The sequence below is a fragment of the Aethalodelphis obliquidens genome, unplaced genomic scaffold, assembly GCF_003676395.1.
Source record: "Aethalodelphis obliquidens isolate GAN/ISIS:26980383/991018 unplaced genomic scaffold, ASM367639v1 scaffold73, whole genome shotgun sequence".
In the NCBI taxonomy this organism is placed as follows: Eukaryota; Metazoa; Chordata; class Mammalia; order Artiodactyla; family Delphinidae; genus Aethalodelphis; species Aethalodelphis obliquidens.
Genome location: NW_020838017.1, coordinates 5,048,659 through 5,072,084, shown reverse-complemented (window position 1 = coordinate 5,072,084; position 23,426 = coordinate 5,048,659). Strand labels below are relative to the sequence as shown.

The following is a 23,426-nucleotide window of genomic DNA, read 5'->3' as shown; positions in this document are numbered from 1 at the left end:
TGGCCATTGCCCTTGGTAGACGTTGGTATTTGAGCACAGGTCTTGCCTTAGGAGGCCAGGCTGGTCCTTATTTGCCAACTCACAGAATCGTGGACCACCGTTATCAGTCCTTCCAAGTTGGGGTGTCAGACAGAAGCTCCTAGCACTTTTCCCCACGCTCTTTTCCCAGAGTTAGAAGAGGCTGACCGTAGTCTACTGCCACCTGGTCTCCGTGTCAAATTCAGCGTATTCACATTTTCTAGTTCTTTGCGATGCGGATCCCAATTACCACTTTGATGATCTGGCCAAGCTCTTCATGCAGAGTTGTCTGATTTATCCCAATTTTAGGATCTTTCTGTGCATCTTACTCCATGCTGACTGGTTCTTGAATCACCCTCAGGACCATTCTCATTTCATCATTGTACTTGAGACTGAAACCGTGACGGGAATGTCAGGCTTGAGAGGAAGCCAGGGTTTGTTTTAAACTAATTGGACTGACTTTTGGTTTTTGTGTTATTCTTGTATCTACCTATATCAAAGGGTGGAACGTCACTGGGTTTTCTAAGACTATGAATAATGGCCTTGGAAATTTTTCCATTCCTTCTAGGTTAAAGAACAAAAAAGCTTCATTTCCAAGGGTTGGCTGTTTTACACATATCCAGAGTAATCGATTCTTACCCGTCCTCTTTGGAATTCAGATGCAATTTCTAAATTTAGAAAACTCCCCCACGTCCTCCACCCCCACCCCGACCCTGCCTCCAGCTTAAAGCATTTTGTTCCAAAGTTCACCTGTTTAATTTCCAGGGTAGGCAATAGCCAGTTCTTTCCAATTAAAGTTTTGAAGATTCTTGTTTAAGTCGCTGACATACCAAGAACTCGTTACTGGTACTTGTTAATCAAGAGTTAACCAAGTGGCCAGGTGAAATTTTCACAGTGGTTAGTATTGTGAGAACTTCACTTGGTCAACACCTTCCCTGTGATGGCTGTCAATAACGGAAGTAGCTTCTATCTTGTGTTTGTTTACAGGCTCCTTGAGGAGACTTTGGAGCTCTGACCCCCACAATTTAGTTGTGGCCACAAGGTGGAGGTAGTGGCCTAGAGTCAGAAAAGAGAAGGGTTGACTGATCCTACTGTCCCTGGGAGAGAGGATGGATGGCTGCACGGTCTTAAGGCTCTTTGGAAACTTTAGTGACTAAATGCTTTTAAAATGAGGCCCAAAGGCATACATTCTCCCAAAGTTAATGATTTAGTCCACTGTAAGGCTTCTTTCAGACCTCAGCACCAAAGAAATGGATTTCCACAATGGAATGTGTGCATTGCAAAGCCCTAAACTAGAAATTATCCTCAGATCTGGGATATCAAGTCCTTATTTTATATTTTATTTATTTTATATTTTATTTTACATTTTTTATTTTATATTTATTTTATTTAAAATTATTGGAGTATAGTTGATTTACAATGTTGTGTTAGTTGCAGGTGTACAGCGAAGTGAATCAGTTATACATGTACATATATCCGCTCTTTTTTTGGATTCTTTTCCCATATAGACCATTACAAGTCCTCATTTTAATTAAGATGGAGGAAAGTAACACCATCCTAAAACTTTCCCCGCTTTCTTTTGGGTATGTCTAGGATGATTGTATGTTGGGGAATTTATTTGTTTTAACTACAAGTAATTTTAGTCGGTGTTTAGGGGGGAATGTTTGTTTTGCTCTACTGTAGAAATAAATGTCTTCCATGTTTCCATGGATGTGATCTGATCCTCTCTTGTGGCCATCTCTTGGGATTATCATCTGTATTATAATATTTACGATACATCGTAGTCTATATAATATAATATATCCTATACTGAAATTATTATCAGAAGAGCCAAGGCATGTGCTGTACTATGCATCATAACGATATATGTGTGTAGTACATGCCTTTGCTCTTCTATCTGACAATAAACATATTTTTAAAACTAAAAGCTATTTGAAGACAATTATCCTATGTGTCCCGTGCCTTGCCGCTGCTTTGTTGGAAGAGTTTAAATAAAGTGTGGATTTAGACAGGTGCCTGAAAAACTGTCATTTGTACTTTGAAAGGCGGTATAGGGTAGGTTCAGGGTCTGGGTATTGGACTTGAATGGAACCAGATGTGAACCTCTTTCCTCTGCTGAATATCTTAATTATTTATTTTTTCGGTAGCAGCTTTATTGAGTTATAATTCACATACCATTCCAAATCATCCATTTAAAGCGTACAATGCAATGGTTTTTAGTATAGTTAGTGTTGTGTAACCATAACCAAAATCAATTTTAGAACATTTTCATCACCTCAAAATAAACCTTGTCACTCAATCCCCTAATCCCGTTAAGCAACCACTACTCTACTTTCTGTCTCTGTGTATTTGCTTATTCTGGACACATCCTATAAACGGAATCATATAGTGTGTGGTCTTGTGTGACCGCCTTCTTTCACTTAGCGTGATATTTTTATCCACGGTGTAGCATATATCAGTACTTCATTCCTTTTCCTGGCTAAGTAATAATCCATTATATGGATGTACCACATTTTGTTTATCCATTCATCCTTTGCTGGACATTTAGGTTGTTTCAGCCTTTTGGTTATTATGAGTAATGCTGCTGTGAACGTTCATGTACGATTTTTTGCGTGGACATGTGTTTGAATTTTTCTTGGAAATTAGAATGGAATTGCAGGGTCACATGCCAACTCTCTGTTTATCTTTTGGAGGAAATGCCAGACAGTTTTCAAAGTGGCTGCACCATGTTATTGCAGCCATCCTGGTGGCTGGGAAGCGGCATCACATTGTGGTTTTGTATTTCCCTGAGGCTAATGATGTCGAGTATATTTTCAGGTGCTTCTTGGTATATCTTCTTTGGAGAAATGTCTATTCAAGGTCTTTTTATTATGGAATTATAAGAGTTCCTTATATATTCTTATACATATATGTATTTTATAAGATACAAGTCCCTTACGAGATACATCATTGCAAATATTTTCTCATTTTCTGTGGGTGTTCTTTGCACTTTCTTGAGCGTGTCCTTTGAAGCATAGAGCTTTTTTAATTCTGGTGAAGTCCAATTATTAATCTTTTTCTTTGGTTGCTGTGTTTTGGTATCATATCTTAGAATGCAAAGTCACGAAGATTTACCCCGTTGTCTTTTTTGGGTGCTTACATTTAGGTCTTTGATTCCTTTTGAGTTAATTTTTATATGTGGTGTAAAATAGGATCCAAATTCATTCTTTTGCATCTAGTTGTCTCAACCAGTCCGTTTCTGAGCCTCAGTTTCCTTATCTGTAAAATGGCAATAATAGCAAACCTGTGTCAGGTACAGTGAATGAGAGTGTAAGGTGATTTGTATAATGCCTGCTACATAAGCACTCAACATAAGGTAGCTGCTGCTGTTAATTTTTAAATAAGCATATATATATATGTGTGTGTAACAGAATCACTTTGCTGTACACTTGAAACAAACACATCTTTAATTAACTATACTTTAATTCAAAATAAAAAGAAACTAAAAAAAAAAATCATCTATATTTTGAACCTAATGGGTTGAACCTGCAGAAGGGGTATTGGAAGGCCTCTGCCAGGGATTCGTGTTGGCCATACATGTTTGTTTTGAAGGTGTAGCTTAGGTTGTAACGGTTTTTAAGAGGGCACCTGCGGACTTCCCTGGTGGCGCAGTGGTTAAGAATCCACCTGCCAATGCAGGGGACACGGGTTCGAGCCCTGGTCTGGGAAGATCCCACGTGCCACGGAGCAACTAAGCCCATGAGCCGCAACTGCTGAGCCCGTGTGCCAAAACTACTGAAGCCTGCGTGCCTAGAGCCCGTGCTCCGCGACAAGAGAAGCCATCGCAATGAGAAGCCCGCACACTGCTACGAAGAGTAGCCCCTGCTCACTGCAACTAGAGAAAACCCGCACACAGCAACGAAGACCCAACGCAGCCAAAAATAAATGAATGAATGAATGAATTAAAAAAGAAAAGAAAGAAAGAAAAAGAAGGCACCTGCCTATTCTCTGTAAAGCAGAACTTATCTGGGTTTGGGACTAAGTCTTAGACTCCTTGCAAGGTGGGCTCCAATTAACTCACATGCTGGAGGCCTAATTTTAAGTTAATCTCACCAAAAGTCAGGCCTTCGGCATGGACGCTCAAATTAGTCAGATAGCATTTGTTCTTCTCTTAGAATCTGAGATCTTTTCATTCTTTAAGAAGGGAATGTTACCAGCTTGATCATCAAGGGCTCTGGGCTATCAGTGGTTCTGTCGGTGTTTTGCAGGATGAGAATTCATAGAATTGTAGAGCTGGAAGGCCACATTGCGGGGGAAGACTACTCTGTCGTTACTTTGTCCCCAGCCCCTCATGGGGATGTGAGAAAGTGGGGAAATCACGAGGAAATCCAGGGGCAGTGGCATCAGATCTGCCCAGGCTTTGGAACCACAGCTACCTGCACCCGTTTCCTCTTCCTCCAGAACTTACTGCCTAGGAAGCAGGCTTGGGAGGAAAATGGACCAGCTTGGCCTGTAGGTGGCCCAGCCTGCTCATACCTGCTCACACTTTTTCAGAGAAGGAAACCCAGAGGGAGATCAAGAGGCTTTCTTCAAGTCACACAACTTAGCATTCTGAATGTTTAACTCCAAAAGATACTTTATAAGCAGATGTAAAAAAGCATGTTCAGAAAACTGTAACGTTAGGTGGTCTTTGCAGCACTAATAATTAGTCTAATAAACTGGATTACTTTAGTCAGGATGACTTTAGTACTCTTAAGGGCTCTTTCTAACACACACTGGTGGGCACTGCCTATTCCGACATGTGGTCACTGTTACATTTAGGTGATAAGAACATTTCGAACTTAAAATATTCTCTAAGTGTCAAGAACTCTTCATCAGAATGTGTTCTGTCAACTAGGAAGGATTTTCCTTCTCCTGAGGATAACTAGCATGAAAGGGCACAAATTAGCTTATTTATTAAGTGAAGTTCAGCTCAGCAGATGTGAGAACCTTCTGTGCACTTTGCACAGAAAGTTATAGGAAAGAAGAAAACAGCCATAAACAGGTGGATTTGACACTTAACTATTATTAGCTAGTACAGTAGAAAAATCTGGAATAAATTGGTTGGAGAATTAGTCATGTAATTCAGCTAACACTTAATGACGAACAGGGATGCCTGTCATGTACTAGACCTCTTACTCTTTTCTCCTGTGGTTGGCCCAGTAAAGTCTTCTCAGTTATTTCTAGAATTTGGGGTGTATTTTCTTATCGGAGATGCCCTTTCGTCCCAAAGCACAGACACCCATTTCTAAAGGTTGGCTTTAGGATTGGAATGGTCATTTTATTTATTAGCATCTACGTGTAATGACAGTATCTCAGCCCCTGTAGTTTCGGGACACTCTTGGGTTCATATCTCCCTTTCACCTGAATAAGCTGTGTGACGTCAGGCCAGCGATTTGATCTCTTCTGTGAACAGACGTACTCTCTAACTTGGAGGTTTGTTGGGGGGATAAATCTTCCATTCTGCCTCTCCTCACGCTCCATCCCTATTGAAGTTCTTTCATTTGTCTTGTCGGGGAAGGAGAAATTATCCTCTTCCCTTCTAGGTTTTTCTGGCAGAGAAAATCAACAGAAGTTTAATGACATGTACACGTGGGAGAGAAAATTCGTCAAAATTGTCGAAGCCCTCACTTTAACACTGTCTTCAGCACTAAAGACAAAAGAGGATGTTGTGGGCAGAGGTTTGGAACTTCAGAGGAGGAGAGGAAGGCAGTTGACAGGCAGAGGGAAAAGCAAACATTGGGCAAACAAATGTTTGCTAGGCAGAGACAGTGGGACACAGAGAGGAATTTCAACAAACAGGCTTTGCTGGATTCCTCCCACTCTACATACCTAGGTCATGCTACCGTTATCATGGTGATAGCTCCCTTTCTGGAACAGGTCCTCTACCTACATTCTTTTAGGCAGTTAGGGGGAAGGTCAAAGTTTCCTCCCGATTCTTTGGGGCCTTAAAAAGAATCAGCCTAAATCATTTATTTGTTTATTTATTTAAAAATCGAAGTATAGTTGATTTACAATGTTGTATTAATTACTTCTGTGCAGCAAAGTGACTCAGTTATACATATATATACACTCTTTTTCATGTTCTTTTCCATTATAGTTTGTCACAGGATATTGAATACAGTTCCCTGTGCTATGCAGGACCTGGTTGTTTATCTGTTCTGTATATACCAGTTTGCATCTGCTCATCCCAGACTCCCAGCCCATCCCTCTCCACCCCTCCCCCACCTTGGCAACCCCCCAGTCTGTTCTCTATGTCACAATCAGCCTAAATTAATCCTTGTGCCAAATAGACCTATTTTGGGGTGGCAAGTTTTGTTCCCCTGCACAGAATTGTCCCCATGTGGATTGCACAGCAGTAAATAAGTTTACACGGTGACCCAGTACACTGATGTTTTTGTAACTGTATTTATGACTGGGACAAGTTCTGTGAAACACTTGCTTATGTGCTTTGCACTGATTTTCTGTTCAATCCTATTTCGTTTTTAGCAAAATGTAGGTGACAAGTGACTTGAACTAATTTCCTAATCCAATAGTGGGTCACAACCTGCAGTTTAAAAATCATGCTCTGATGTGCCCAGTGCTTTCCTGCCCCCAGGTTTCCATGGATCTGTGTCCTCTGCCTGGCCCATTTTCTCCCTCCCCTGCCCCATCCCTACTTAACTGTTACCCAGTTTACTCCTCTAGTCACTTTGGGGTCTGTGCTCCAAAGTGTTTCCATGACGTTCTGTCCTTTTCCTGTACCACTTGGTACACAAACAGCAATTAACAATTAAATCATTTCGTTTCTGTGAGCTCCTCATAAGGTAAAGGAGGGAAGGTACGATGTTAACCTCACCCCTGTGTCCCTGGTGACTCACATATAGTAAGCGCTCCAAAAATTGTGTGTGCTGCCATTAATAATCAAAGTGTTCATCTAATTTCTGTGGTACTTTGCCCTCCCCATTTTCCAGGAAAATGAGCATACATATTATTTGAGCCTCAAACGTCTCACCACCTTCCTTGATCTGGTTATCCATCTCTTTAATCCATGGATCTGTGTGACTGTCTTTTTGGTCCACGCTGCACTTGTGTGGCACACATTCTGCGTTAATTCAACACACCTTTATTAACATGCCTGTTGTCTGCCACAAACTCTGCTAAGAAAGATGACGTCGGGTCCCTGGCCTCGTGGAGCCTGGTCCAGGGAGGCCAGTGGACCTGTGGACAGTGACGAGGGATGCCCTGTGCCGAGCTGTGCTTAGGGGAACAGCATTACTACTGCAGCAGGACTCCCCGCTCCCGCGTAACCAACTGAGAAGGACCTGAAGCTCCTTGGCATTTGGTTTAATTGTTTGTTACTTAACACACATGGGCTGGATAAATCTACATCGAGCCTTATTGCAGGGAAGCAGGGATGTGAGAGGAGACAGAAATGGGAGAGAAGATAATGCAGTAAAATGTAGATACAGGTTGCATGGAGTAGAGATGCCGAGAACACAGAAGAGAGTTCCTGCAGAAGAGGCGAAGTGGAATCCCTCTTCTTTGTTACTGGGAAGGGGAACAGTAGGGATTTTGGCAGTCTGCATGTGCGGTGTCTTTGAGGACATAAGCTAGTCTTTTTTTTTTTTTTTTTTTTTGTGGTACGCGGGCCTCTCACTGTTGTGGCCTCTCCCGTTGCGGAGCACAGGCTCCGGACGCGCAGGCCCAGCGGCCATGGCTCACGGGCCCAGCCGCTCCACGGCATGTGTGATCTTCCCGGATCAGGGCACGAACCCGTGTCCCCTGCATCGGCAGGCGGACTCTCAACCACTGCGCCACCAGGGAAGCCCTTGAAAACTTTTTTAATCAAGCATTTGCATTGTAAAAGTAATCCATTGCTCTTTCAAGAAAATGTGGTAAATGTAAACACAGAAGTACAAAAATGAAAAAAATTACCTAGACTACAATCCTCCCCAAAGAACTGCTATTGATATTTTTTCTTGATGTGATAGTGTGTTTGCAACATGCACTATGGTATGTGTTCTTTCCCCAGGATTTCTCCACTGTGCTCTTGATGTAGCAAAAGAGTTTACACCCCAGACTTTGAAACCTGCTTTCCACCAATGGTAATTATTTGGTAAAAGAGACCCCTGGAATTATGAACCCATTATGCACATTTGTATAATACTGTGCTGATGTCAAAGTGATAAAAACTTGAGCTCAGAAACCATATAAATCTGACTAATTATGTATGTATCTATTGCATAAAAGACCTTCATTTTCAGTGTCATTGAACAAAAGCAAAATTTACTGAGCTGGTAAACTATGAAAGTGTTATTTTCACATATTATATATTAACGGGGTTTTAATATTATCCTGAAGTTCTGTCCATTTCAAAGAACAAATCTAATTTTTATGGGAACACAGTGTTTGAGAAGAAAAAAGTTATAAGCTATAGTAAAGAAAGTTAACTCTTGGCAGTCTGGAAAATTCTGTCTTCCAGATAGCTAAGCCTTCACTATCATTTCTCCTCTGAGAGTTTATTGGTTCACTCTGTATTTTAGATATGTGAATTAATATCCTAAATTAATGGATGTACTATTAGGAAATAGTTAATTTTTAAGATTAGATGTCTTTAATTTTTTTGTTATAAAAATAGTAAATGTTCATTAAAAAATTGGATGGGAGGGCTTCCCTGTGGCACAGTGGTTGAGAGTCCGCCTGCCGATGCGGGGGACACGGGTTCGTACCCCGATCCGGGAGGATCCCACATGCCGCGGAGCGGCTGGGCCCGTGAGCCATGGCCGCTGAGCCTGCGCGTCCAGAGCCTGTGCCCTGCAACGGGAGAGGCCACAACAGTGAGAGGCCCACGTACCGCAAAAAAAAATTAAAAAAAATTAAAAAATTGGGTGGGAGCTGGAAAAGGTAGGAAGATAAATTACCACCAACATTACTTTCACCCAAGAGCCGACCCTATTTATCTTGCTATATAGTTCTTCATGATTTTTTTTTTTTGCATCTTTTTCTGTTCTCTATCAGTATTTTTTTTTTTTTTTTTTCATTTTTTGGCCGTGCCGCGTGGCTTGTGGGATCTTAGTTCCCAGAGCAGGGATGGAACCTGGGCCCTCAGCAGTGAAAGTGCAGAGTCCTAACCACTGGGCCACCAGGAAATTCCTTCTCTCAGTATATATTTCTTTTTCTTTTTAAAAAATATTTATGGACTTCCCTGGTGGCACAGTGGTTGAGAGTCCACCTGCCGATTCAGGGGACACGGGTTCATGCCCCGGTCCGGGAAGATCCCACATGGCCGCGGAGCGGCTGGGCCCGTGAGCCATGGCTGCTGAGCCTGCACGTCCGGAGCCTGTGCTCCACGATGGGAGAGGCCACAACAGTGAGAGGCCTGCGTACCGCAAAAAAAAAAAAAAAAATTATTTATTTGGTTGCACTGGGTCTTAGTTGCGGCAGGCAGGCTCCTTAGTTGTGGCCCACAGGCTTCTTAGTTGCAGCAGGCTGGCTCCTTAGTTGTGGCATGCGAACTCTTAGTTGCGGCATGCATGTGGGATCTAGTTCCCTGACCAGGGCTTGAACCCGGGCCCCTGCACTGGGAGCTCAGAATCTTATCTGCTGTGCCACCAGGGAAGTCCCCCTGTCAGTATATTTCTGATGCACATAGATATATTTCTTTTGAACTGTAATTTTTGACCACCTAGACTTGAAAGTGATCATCCTTTCTCTCCTTTTCTCTTGCTCCTTACTGATGAACTTCCATTAGCTCTTTCTGGGCTCAACATTACACAAGCCAGTGGCGATGAACTAGAACTTGTTTTTAATTCTGAAACCATATGCACTTGATTGATCAAATAGGTACCTTGGGAGCTCTGTAGTCTGTGAACACCTGTCTCAACTATAACACAAATTGGCTGCTTGATTTCTTAAAGATATATATATGTTTTCCAGAAGGCAAAGGTCAGATGTCTTCCAGCCTAGGAAACCTGCCAGGGCTAAGTAAAATTCCGCTGATTGCTACACCAGCAGAGGCAGTGTTTAAGTTTTACTTTACTTGTCTCTGTTGCTTTAATTTGTGAGGGACCTTTACCACAGAGCAAGGACCATTGTGCATGATTTCAGTGCTTTTCACATCATTTGCATGTGGTATGTTTTAATAGCCCCTTCATGAATCCTATTAGTCACTTCTTTCCTATATATAAGTAAAACTATGATTAACTTAGATGTATTGGCAAAGTAGGATGGAATGAGGTAATATCTTTTACTGTCTCTACTCTTGCAGTATAAACAAAACTGTCTTAGCCCATTTGGGCTGATTTAACAACACAGACTGGCTTATAAACAACAGAAATTTATTTCTCACAGTTCTGGAGGCTGGAGGTCGAGGATCAGGGTGCTAGCTTGATGGAGTTCTGCTGACTGCTGACTGTGTGTGTCCTCAGTTGGTAGAGAGCAGAGAGCAGCAAGCTGCAGGGTCGCTCGTGACTAGAAAGGACACTAATCCCGTCATGGGATTCCCACCCTCCTGACCTCAGCTAAACCCAGTCACCTCCCAAAGGCCTCACCTCCAAATACCGTCACCCTGGGGATTTAGGCTTCACCATGTGAATTTTGGACACAAACATTCAGTCCATTACAGAAACTGCATTCATTTTTCTGACTTTGATTTAGTCATGTTTTGAATATTGTATGTTTTATTTTCCCAGGTGACTCTGATATACCTCCAAGGTCCCCACTTTGAACATCTATGGTATTGTGTAATAAATTGATGGGAAATCGGGCTGAACTGTTAATGGCTCTCAGATGCTACCTAACTTGGAAAGTTTGGGGGGATTGTGTTAATTCCCACACCCATTTGTTTTCTTAGGATTAACCGCTATCTCTTTAAAAAAACAAAAAACAATTAGCCAACTAATAAAGAGTTTGGTCAACGTAGGTCTTAGAGTACTCTGCTATTTCTTACATCTGGTATACACCTCTTGTATCACCATCATTCTAAGTACTTTTTGCCGTACGTTGTAACAAACTTTGTGTCTCATTTCCGTGTATATGGTAGCCCTTACGTGGATTAGTTGTCATGGGCTGCCTTCCAGAATTCATTTTTTCAGTCAGACGTTTGGGGTTCATATATTTTCCCATAGAAATGATGATAATATGGCAGTTAGGCTAAAACCAAGTAGCTTGAAAAGGTGCACTAAAACCTTTCAAAATTCTATCGTTGAGCGCAGAGGTCATGGTAAAGTTCTCATCGGGCTTTTTTTTGGCCAAGTACTCCCTTCCGCCCTCTCCCCCCAGCCCAGCATCGCGGCTCTCTTTAAATGGGAAAATGCTGCGCTGAGAGAGAAGTGCGATGGTGTTGGGAGCCGTCTCTTGGCTGCCCCCTTTTTCTGCCTTTTTAGTGGTGAGTGTCTGCCCACTGCAAAGACACAGCTAGGGTGGGCTGTGAATTCAGACAGCCAGCTCTCTTTTTACACTCTAAGTTTATCCATTAAAGAAGTTGTGTATTTATTTGGGGAACATAATAACAACTCTTGGGGCCACGTTAATTAACTTTCAGTGGGAGGAAGGGCTACTGAAGAGGAGTAAAGAGTTTGGCTGGGAGGCCGCTGACCTGACTTAATTACAAAGCAGCCTTTCAAATAAATCATCTACGAATTGACTATATCCGTTGCTGCCGCGTGCTCACAGACTATGCAGTCGGAAGGGGCTTGGGTTAGCCTGAGAATTTAATGTCTGGCAGTGGAAGAGAGTAGGTGCCTGTTGCGCGAACACTGAGTTTAAAAGGCCGTTAGCTATTATGAGGAAGGAGATGGGGGAGAGTATTACAGATGGAGACCAGCACAGAAAAGATCATCTGCACAGGCAAGGAATGCAGCGCTGGGCTGCTGTTTCCATTCCAGCAAGAATTTCTGACTTTGCACGCTGTAAATTTAACGTATACCGTCAGATTTGAGGGTTGTTTGATCTCAGGGCAATGCAAGCACTGAAAATCTACTTCTGTCCGAATTGATAGTACTGGTGTGGACTCTTTTTAGGCTGTGGGATTAGATGGACGGGAGATGGAAGGGCAGCTCTGATAAAGAACTTCAGGGGGAATTAATCATGATCATAATTAGTACCGTTTCCTCTAACTTCTCTGGTCTTTAGTGTAAGAGCTCCTCAGCAATGCTGAAAAGTTAAGATTTTTTTTAGCTGAAAAAACAAGACTGGAAGCCCTGTTCTTTCTAAGGCCAGAGAGAATATGGACTCCCATAGCACTGCCAGCCTGTGTAATGAAACACCCAAATCCAAGCTGCTGCACTGGGCTTCCTGTGTTGCCTGCTTCATGGAAACAAATTAGTAGAGCAAACTGGTACAGCAAACCCAAGTTGCACCCCCAGGAGGCCTTGGTTCACTGAAGTGGGCAGCAAATTGATAGCTGGTAGCTCTACCAACAGGTACCAAAAAGAAGCTGAGATTCGTGTTTGTTTTCAACTCCTGTTTTTCCTGCTCTCTTACTTGCTCCTGCATACTCTCGGACTCACTAAGCTACCCCTACTCGGCTACTCCCAAGTATTATTGGGTAATTTACCCCAAATCCTACTTGCCCCTCGAGATGCTCTGAACTCGCTGGTTGGGCGGGACCCAACTCTTTTGGTCACCATGGTGACTGATACCCATTCCTCTCCTGGCAGCATCCATCGCTTTTCCTGAGTCACACCATCTCCCGGGCCAGTGGTGTCCTCAGCTCTTAAATGAAAGGGTGGATTTAGATGATTTCTCTTGCTGCTTCTGGCTCTAAAAATCTCTTACGGAGCTAGTTCAGACTGAAGACAGCTGCCCTCTTGAGACGGACAGAGAATGATAGAGTGGGTGGCCCCGGAAGGGACCTCGGCCGTCATCAAGGCCAGCGTAGATGAGGGCAGGTGAGTACCTACGCAAAGCCACACGCCAAGTCAGTTATACGTGGGCAAAGAGAGCTTTGTCTTGACTTGGCTTTTCAGGGTTACTGATTAGCATGGTGCGTGATTTCTAAAATTAAAAGTCGTTGGGCATGAGTTTCTACCAGGCATCTCTACTACGAAATGATGCCTTGCTTGAATTTTTTTCTCACCTATCAAGTACCCCCTATCATGTTTTAGTTAAACCTGGGAATAGAGTCCTTAAAGGGCAAATGCCGTGGCATTTTGTTTCTTTAAATAAATGGCTGTGAATTGTACTTCAAAGCTTGGCCCAAAATGTGGTCAGAGGATCGCCAAGGTTCTTAGGAGTTCTGCGAGCTGTTCCTGGGTTTCTCCTCCTCGCTGCGGGTAGGAACCGTTTAATATCTTGAAGAGCATTTGTGCATGAGGCGGCTCCAAGCTTCAGCACAGAAGGCTTCCGACTCAGTGTGACTCCCCTGCCTTTTCCCATGCGAAGAAAGTGTACCGAGGCTGTGTTTCCAGTTGACTCTGGATGATCTTGGCTCATTCACTTGTGCAGTAAGGTCTGTCTGCTCTGGTTGCTTTAAAAGACTACCTTTTGTCCAGGGAATTGGTCTCTCTTTACTGTATATATAGGGATCTTTGATCAAAGAGAAATAACCTGCTAAAAAGATACGAACTCTGCTACTTCGACGTCTTTACAGCTGTGCAAACAAAAATAATTCGTTGAGCCTGTGATTGAAAAGGTAACTTGCTATTGGTTGAAGAGACAGCATGGGGCAGTAACACAACCTTTTCCCCCTTTTAAAAAAGATTCCTGTTAAAGTTACTTAACATCTCAAGCATATAGACAAATACAAAGAATGATATCACACATTCCCTCTCCCCGGCTCTGTGAAGTCTGTTCATCGTGGCACTTCCTACCCCCCTCACTAGCGCTCTTTCTCTTCCTCTCTCTCTCACCCTCTACCAGAGTCTATAATTTGTTTCGTTTACTGTCTTGGCCCCCACTACAAGGTAAGGCCCCTGAGGGCAGACATTTCTGACTCCTTAGTTCCCTGTTATATCATCCCTATTAACCAGTGTCTGACATTGTTCTCTATATTTGCATATTGCTTTACATTAGTGGATTAAATTAATTGCTTCCGCGTATTGCTTCTTTTTATGAAGTAGAATGCAGTTCGGGGTTCCCTCTGCAACTGCCCACCCCACCCCCCCAAATCAAATTTTCCTTCTTCCCTACCTCACCGTAGGTAACCTGTATTGTGAATTCGGCGTTTATCCTTTTTGCATATGCTTTTTATATCTTAGGACATATTTATGTGTACCAATTAACCACTACGTAGAATTGTCTTCAGGTGTTTGAGTTATTTATATAAATAGTACTATAACCTTTCTGGTTTAATGTTGAACTACATGCAGGACTGGGGGGACAAACCCAGTTAAGTCCTGGGACAACTAGTAAGCAGAACTCCTCAAACCCTCTTTAAGGAAGACTTTCCATGTGCCTTGCATAAATGCTGAGGCAACCACTGTGATTCACGTACCAGATAGCAATTAAGCTTTAACATCAGAGAATGAACCTGTCTCGATGTTCTCAATTAAAGTTTAAGAACTAGACGCGCTTAATGTATCTGTGCCAGAAAATTGGCCATTCCTTTGCAGTTTTCTCCATGAAAAGGGTCCTAATGGTCCAATCAAAAAGAATCTAATTAACGAAGTTTAAGTGGTCTACAATTCTCAGCAAAACTGTTTTCCTTCCTTCAGCTGAGACGAGAGAAGATTGACCTTGAAAATACTTTGGAACAAGAACAGGAAGCACTAGTGAATCGTCTCTGGAAAAGGATGGATAAACTTGAAGCTGAAAAGCGGTTCGTTTAGTCTTGCTGTTCGGTGTTCTGTACGTATGTGTGTGTTGGAGGAGTGGGGTAGCTTGCTGGGTGTGACCGAGGAATGACAACGGGACATTTTAATTCCTTGATCAATGCACATCATTTTAATTCGACAATTGGAAAAAATGTTGATAGCCTGTCCTCCTGTTGGTCGCTTCTTTATACTTCTCCCTCACTGACCCAGTAAAATTTCTTTTCATTATTATTAAATCCTGTGACGAAATTTCATTAAGGAGCTATTGTTCACCTCTGTTGTTCTAGAGGATGGTTGCAGTTCCAGCTTTTTACCTAATTGAACTGGCTTCCCCACTCATTTTCTCAAGTGCTTCGGCTATGTGCTGGGTACTGTGAATTATCACACATTTCTAGAAGGTACTTCATGAGGAAGGCTGGGATTTTGATAGAAAAACGATCATCTGTGTGTTTTAAGACTTGCTATAAAGAAATACTGGTACATATTTAATTAAGGTTAGGGTTCTTGGTGTTAAACGTATATACATGGATATGGAATACTCAGCAGCACATATTTCTTGAACCCCTGTGTGCAAGCTCCGGTTGGGCCCTTAGATTTAGGTACTGTGTGCTTTGGGGTGGGTGGAGTGGACGTTGAATAATGGCAGGAGGTTCTGTGGGTGGGATGTGTGTCTGGGTGTAGAAAGGGAGCTCCTTGAAAATATTCATTCATCTGCTTCACCACGATCTTCTGTTTGCTAGCCAGAGACATTTGCCATAAGTACTTGGTTTGGATAAACAACCATAAATTGAGTTCATCTCAAGATTTGCAACATAGAGCCATACCACAAGGCTTAAGAAAACTGACAATCTGAGGTGTATCTATACGGAATTATGCAAGCAGTAGTTGAATCAGCTGTGTTTTGCCTTATTACAGTAGTGCTAATAAATTGAAGCTTGAAAAATGATTTCATATAATAGATGGGGGGACCATTACAATATTTAACCTACTAGGTTTCTCAACAAGGCCTGAAGGTAATTCACAGTTTGCACTTGGGTAAACTCAAAGGTAAAAAGGTGAAAACCAAACGAAACCAGAAACTTCCCAGCAGCTTATAAAAAGGGGCAGAGAGGTCTGTTGCCAGTCTGTCTTCCTTTTTAAAAAGCAGTGGGAGGTTTTATATATATAAGTACCAAATTATTGCATCGAACAGTATGAAATTGTCACTTTGTAGAATATTCATGTTTTATGTGCTTCAAAATAATGATAATTGGTAGAGAAGGTGGCAACCACCAGTTATTAACCCAGTACATTTTGTTTTTGTTTTTTTTTTAACTCTTTTTACCTTTGCTGTGGCCTGAAGCAAAGGGCCTTCAGTCCAGTTTGCCATACCTTCAGGACTGGTTTTTCAGGAGGGGGGTTGAGAAGTCAGTCTCTTTACATGATGTCACTCTCCAAGGAGAGTCATAGTCTGTAAGTTTCAACTGAAAGCCTTGAGAGGAAATTCCTCCAGTGTGGCCGTTCCCTCCAACCCAAGCCTGTGGACCATTTAGTCAGCGGATCATTCTCATTGCCCAGTGTATTCCGGCATGATAATCAGAAGCCAGTGTTACAGACTTTTTTTCATTAAGGCTTAATTACCAGTGGCCGTTGGAAAGGAGAAAAAGGAAGGTGGCTCCTTCAGCTCTGCCCTCTGACTTGACTGTCAGGTAGGGGCGACCAGAAGTTGATGGAAAATGGGCACAGGAGTCAAACAATTCAGTGAGTTTTGGCGATTAACATGGGCATGCTGTTAATGAACCGCCCGGCTAGAATTTGTTGTTTTTGTCTTTTATTTATTTATTTTTCTGATTGCTGAGAACTTATGTATTTTTTAAATAGACGATGGTGAGCATCAAATCAACGTTTTGTGTTTTAAAGGCAAACTGTTTTTCATTGTTGGAATTTTCTTTTCAATGAAGAATCCTGCAGGAGAAATTAGACCAGCCGGTGTCCGCTCCCCCATCGCCTAGAGACATCTCCATGGAGATCGACTCTCCAGAAAACATGATGCGACACATCAGGTTTTTAAAGAATGAAGTGGAGAGGCTGAAGAAGCAACTGAGAGCTGCCCAGTTACAGCGTACGTAGCCTTGGTGTCACTGGTCGTCTGTCCACAGAATTAATCCACTTACCAAGTATAGAGTTTTACCTATATTTACCTATATTTACTATTGAATTTGTATAAATCAAATTCATATTGTGTTTCATTGCTAGTACATATTTATATGTCTGTCATCCTGGAATAGATTATTTAAAAAAAAATTACAGTAGGGCAGGGCAAATAGTTTAGAATACTTCTAGAAAATCACATAATTTCAGGATAGTCCAGAATCAGAGGTACTATTTCTTTCTTTTTTTTTTTTAATAAATTTTTATTGGAGTATAGTTGATTTACAGTGTTGTGTTAGTTTCTGTGGTACAGCAAAGTGAATCAGTTATTCATATACATATATCCACTCTTTTTTTTTGGATTCTTTTCCTGTATAAGGTCATTACATAATATTGAGTAGAGGTCCCTGTGCTATACAGTAGGTCCCCATTAGTTATCTATTTTATATCAGTGTTACTATTTCTAACCTTCTCCCTGGTGTTCACCCCTCGGATGGTGCTAACAGAAACAGTGCAGGAGACCTCAGTGTACTTTGGGGGCATTAGGCAGAAAACAGTGTTTATCTTCTTTACTACCGAAATTTGGCCTCAGCTAACGATTGTTCATGGTGGTTGAGGAATAAATGCTTTTGAAATTTCTCCTTTTTATTTTTGGAAATCAAAGGAACTAATTTCTGGACACTTGATTACGTCACTCTGCATTCACTTGGGTTTCTTCTGTTTTAGTTTTTAGGCCGTTCAACTTATTTGAATAGATAATACAGTGAAAGGTATGCAGGGGAAAAATAAGTCTCCCTTTCACCCCTGATCCCCAGCCGCCCAGTTCTCACAATTAACACATTTTTAATATATTTTTCAGGGGTGTGTGTGTGTATAGACTTTTTTTTTTTTTTGCAATACGCGGGCCTCTCACTCTTGTGGCCTCTCCCATTGTGGAGCGCAGGCTCCAGACGCGCAGGCTCAGCGGCCATGGCTCACGGGCCCAGCCGCTCCGCGGCACGTGGGATCTTCCAGGACCAGGGCACGAACCCGCATCCCCTGCATTGGCGGGCGAACTCTCAACCACTGCGCCACCAGGGAAGCCCTGTATAGATTTCTTTTATACAAATAGTAGCACAGTGAACATACCCTTTTGCATTTTTCTTTTCACTCACTATGTCTTACAGTTTTTTCCCTGCCAATATATACAGAGCTGCCTTACTCCCCCTGCCCCTCTTTTTTTGAATCTTTTGGCCGCACCGTGTGGCATGTGGGATCCTAGTTCCCTGACCAGAAATTGAACCCACGCCCTGTGCTTTGGAAGCACGGAGTCTTAACCACTGGACCGCCAGGGGAGTCCACTCCCCCTGTTAAAGGCTCTGTAGTATTTGAGTGTATGGATACACTGTAACTTATTTAACTCATCCATTACCAACAGACCCCTTTGGGTGGTGATGCTACAACCATAGCGAACATCTCTGTACAAACATTTGATACCTGTGCACGAACACCTTCAGGGTAAATTCCACAGCGTGGATTTGCTGAGTCAGATGAAATGTGCATTTAAAATGTCAGCGCTTCTTATCTTTATGTTTTCTTCTCCGAAGCTGATTTCAAGTTCTAGTGCAGCAGTGCCTCTGGGATGGGTGCATCAAGGTTCTCCTGGGAGCCTTTAAGAAGTACGGTGTGGTCAGTTTCCTGTTGCCGCTGTTAACAGTTGAGCACAAACTTAGTGATTTCAAACAACACAAATTTACGATATCATGTTTTTTGGAGGCCTGGGTTCAAAATAGGTCTCCCTGGGCTGAAATCAAGGTGTCAGCAGGGCTGGTTCCTTGTAAAAGGCTCTAAGGGAGAATCCGTGTCCTTGCTTGTTCCAGCTTCTGCATTCTCTGGCTCATGACTCCTTTGCATTGGTACCACTCCCACCTCTGCTTCTTGTCACATCTTTTCCCTCTGCCCCTCCTGCCTTCCCTGTGTAAGGACTCTTGATTGCCTCGGGCCCAGACAGATAATCCAGGATGAGTTCCCATCTCAAGGTCCTTAATTTAATCACACCTGCAAGTCTCTTTTGCCATGGAAGGCAACCTGGACACGGGCTCCAGGGATTAGGATGCAGACATCTTTGGGAGTCCACTGTCCTGTCTAACCCCATCCGGGGTTCTGGGCTTTTACTCTAGGGGTGGAGCCTGGTCCTCTGTATTTTTTAAATAGAGGTGATTCTGATATGTACCCCGGCTGGCTTGAGAACCATAGTGGATGTGTATTCCGTGAAAACAAGTCAAGGAGTTCTCAAATATTCGTTGCTTTAGGTTAGGATATTGTGTGAGTTTTTGCTGTGTTGGACAGACACAGGTCTTGTGAGCCCCTTTCTGAACTCTTTCCACTGCTGTCAGTTTATATTTTTCTTTCTTGTATAGACTTGCCTTGTTGTTCCCCAGACAACATTTTTAGAAGAAATTTGGGAAGAATATCTTACTTCCTCTACTTCCTTCCTACTGTACTGTTTGGTCTCTGGAGAGACTGCGGATGTCAGCAGAGGCTTCTGCAAAGTGCTGTTTGGATTCTGTGAGGACAGGGAAGGCCGTGGCACTTAGCTGCACACAGTAACTTTGGGTTGGGTGTAGAGTATGTGTTAATGGCTTTCCTCATCCACCTGCCTCTGCCTCCTTAGGTTGGATAACCTGGTCCACTTTGAAAGCTCCTGGGGCACTTGGTCCCTCTCCCCCAAGTCCAGCTGTGTCTGAACTTGAACCGCTCTCCCAGTAGCTCTCAGCTGACATTAGAGCCCCCTGGGGAGTTTTTGGTAGACCAGTGGAGAGGCTTCATCCTCGGGGATTCTGATTCAAGTGGTTTGGATGGGGTCTGGACACCCCATCCAATACGGCTAGTATTTTCTAGCCATAAACCTGAAAGGGAATTTAAAAGGTACAGGCCACCTTGGGATCAGGTAGGACTCGTCTCTTGGGAGACTGTCCGTAAGTCACCCTCAGCTGACACTGTCTTTGACTAACTGCTGTGAGATGGCTGAAGATGGGGGCAACATAACCTCAGGACCCTGACTCCTAGGGAGCTCTTTGTGGGAGAAAGAGGAAGACTCCTGAGAGTAAATCTATGGTCTTTTGAAGTCAGGTGTGCGGTAGCCAGCAGAGGGCACCCAAGGAATGCCATGGCGTCAGCCATCTGTGCCTGGGTCTCTCACTCCCAGAGGCTGTGGGCCTGGCGCCTTCTCCGTGCCTCCAGCTTCTGGGTTAATTGCCAGACTGCCAGGAGGTCTTTTCAGCCACCACCCCTGGAGACTGATGTTGTTGTCGGTAGCTCATTGTTGAAGGATCCCCCTGCTGGTTTCCCCAGATGCTAGAGGATTGCCATTTTCTTTGAAAGACAGTGTTTCCTCTTAAGTAATTATTCTCAAAGCCTCATGAATCCTCAGTTCTGCGAAGCTTTCCTATTTATGGAAAAGAAAGGCAACCTCCTCCGACAACTGTCCCTCTCGTCTAGAAACAGTAGATACTCCAAGAGGTCAGTGTAGCGATGCCTGTAGAGCAAGTGAAAAATTCCGTCTGCTGACATATTTGGGATGAAATAACTTAAATCATTTATATTAAAAGTGTACTTTGTAAATATTTTCCCAGCATGCCTTCCATTAAAGTGATTTTTGCATCTGGATTAGACAGCAGGGTTTCTGGTTAGATTGAAAATGGCCCAGGAATATAGTGTTTAATAATGTTGGTATTTCCATTTGAATTTCTGAAATAAGGATATTCAAGATACCAAGATAAGTATTCAAGATACTTAGTGACAACACAGGACAGCGGGGAGGGTCATGTTTTCCCATTGCCTGGAAGGACGCTAGAGGGCGCCACAAAGTCCTGCACAGGGTCACTCAGAAGGGCAGGGGTTACAGTGGGTCCAGGCAACTCAGCAGAACGAGATTCCAGAGCCCCAGGAAGGTATCAGTTCCACATTTCAGATTCGCAGGAAGGATGATCTGGCCAGCTTAGCCTGGGTCCAGTGTCTCGCCCTGGGGCTGGTTAGCTCTGGCCGGCGCTGTAGCAGAGACCTCTCCGCATACAGGGCAGCTCCCAAGGAAGGGGTATTTGTCATAAGCACGGTGCCATGCCGAGCTCCTGGCTGCATGTATGTCTTTACCTGCTGTCTGACTCCGAAAGACTGTGCGTAAGTCAGGAAGCAGTAACACAAACGCCGAAAACTAGACTGATTTGAAATATTGATCTAAAGTTGCTTGTTATGTCAGTTTCTAATTTTATAAAAAGATGTATAACTGTGACCTAGCACGCTGAGTACACTGGTTCTCCGTGTGCAAACCGCTCCCCCCCCCCCGCACCTCCCAGTGCGCTGGGGGGTGTGCTAACAAGTGTGACCCGTGGGTGTGCTCCCATAGGTGACCTATCCCGCTGTGTCTGGAGTTGACAGACAGCAGAACTGGTGCCTGGAGGGGAGCCCCGTGGGCTGAGTCTGTTTCCCCAGCTGGACCCCGTTCCCTCTCCGCTCCAGCAGTATAGAGGGAGCTCTGGGAGCAGCTCGGGCCACACGTAGCTCCAGCATTCCTTCTCTACATAAAGCCCTTTAGAAGGCAGGGAAGCAGGATGGAAGATGCCTAACCTGACAGCACTGCTTTTCGTATGTGTTTCTAAATGCACATCGTGGGTCAACCTTGGTACCTGGGATAAACTTGAAATCCGGATCTCATCTGTGTGTGGGAGAGTGAGAATGGCTGTCTTTCAGCGCTTCTTGGTCTGTGGCACAGGAGCTGGACCACCGTCTTTTTGAAGCGTATACTGTGACTGCACGGACCGTGGTTTAATTAAGAACTCTGGCCTTTCAGATTCCGAGAAGATGGCGCAGTATCTGGAGGAGGAACGCCACATGAGGGAAGAGAACCTGAGGCTGCAGAGGAAGCTGCAGAGGGAGATGGAGAGAAGAGAGGCCCTCTGTCGGCAGCTCTCCGAGAGCGAGTCCAGCTTAGAGATGGATGATGAAAGGTGCGTGCGTGTCTCACGAGCCTCGGGAAAGCAGCAGCCCAGGCTCCAGCCCCTCTTCACCTCCTGTAAGAGGAGGCAGCAGACGGCAGGGACGTTTATTTATTGTGATGATGAATACTGTGGCCTCAGTGTGGATGCTGAGAATGGGATAAATGAAGAAGTTTGACCGTCCTCCTTAAACACAAAAAGACACACAAAAAATGGCCTTTCCCAAATTACTCGGTGGGACAGACATGGAGGCGGGTTTTGTGTCGGGAGGCAGCGTTTGCAGGTGTCGTTGAATCGTCCCATCCTGGAGCATGGGCGCATATCTTAATCCCTAGGTACAGGTGAGCAGGCAGTGCGCGGTACAGCCTGAGGAAGCAAATACATCCAGGGAGTGAAAGAGGCCACGGCGGGGTGGGTAGAAGTTGTTGAAAGCCAGAGGCTTTGGTTTACCACACTTGGTAACTTCAACCTTTTTGCAGCTGGTTTTCAAAAACAGAACTCACGCAGTGCTCAGGTCGCAATGTCAAGTCCCCTCACTGGCCCTCTGGGAAATGGGCCGGCATAAGAGAGGCATCCTTTGGTTAACTAGAGGACACGGCTCAGTTCTCCTTGCTCACCCAGATTTTCCTTTCCTTCCCCACCTGCCCTCCTCCTCTGTGCTTGGGAGTGAGGGGATCGTTAAGATAAGCAACATCCACCTGTGCTGGGCAGCCAGCGCCTCAGACCAGGGTCTGCCAACGGCTGTGAGGACTAGTACAGGCTGTCGATGCCAGAGCACGTTGTTTGAACGCATGTGGGCAGTGTTAGCAGATCAGCGCTCTGTTTCTCTTATTGAAATAGATCCAGAGGGCTAACAAGGCTTTTTTTTGTGTGGTATGCGGGCCTCTCACTGTTGTGGCCTCTCCCGTTGCAGAGCGCAGTCTCCGGACGCGCAGGCTCAGCAGCCATGGCTCATAGGTCCAGACGCTCCGCGGCATGTAGGATCTTCCCGGACCGGGACATGAATCTGTGTCCCCTGCATCGGCAGGCGGACTCTCAACCACTGCGCCACCAGGGAGGGGCTTTTGATTAATTTGCTGTGGACAGTATTTGCTGTGGTATTATCGTTTCATGAAAAATGTAAATTTTTCTATAATGAAGATCTGGTCTTTTTTTTTGGCTGCACTGCACAGCTTACAAGGTCTTAGTTCCCCGACCAGGGATGGAACCCAGGCCCTCAGCAGTGAGAGCACAGAGTCCTAACCATTGGACCACCAGGGAATTCCCGATCTACTTTTATAATTTAAAAAGCTTTATAAAAAACAGACTGAGATCTGTTTTTTAAAAAAAATATCTTCCTCATTTGAAAAGAATAAAGAGGATTCTTTCTCAGAAGTTTCTATCATGAAACTATCAACCTTAACTCTGAATTTCACTGATCTGCTTCTGACAGTGTCTCCTTCTTTCTGAAACTCTTCTCCTCTGAAAACCATTTCATTGAAAACATAAGCTACAATAGTAGATAACTTATTAACTACTCTTTTAACCACCTTAAGACATGGAGCAGAGCATG

General features: G+C 43.8%; 1 protein-coding gene across 4 annotated transcripts in view; it reads left to right on the top strand.

Moving 5' to 3' along the window:
- Positions 1-23,426, top strand: part of CCDC6 (coiled-coil domain containing 6) — a 121,468-nt gene that overhangs the window by 72,956 nt on the left and 25,086 nt on the right. For all 4 annotated transcript variants that reach the window (XM_027091827.1, XM_027091825.1, XM_027091826.1 and 1 more), the window contains exons 4-6: positions 14,673-14,776; positions 16,712-16,872; positions 21,730-21,886. In XM_027091827.1, coding sequence (XP_026947628.1) covers positions 14,673-14,776; positions 16,712-16,872; positions 21,730-21,886 — 422 coding nt within the window. The remainder of the gene's footprint in view (positions 1-14,672; positions 14,777-16,711; positions 16,873-21,729; positions 21,887-23,426) is intronic.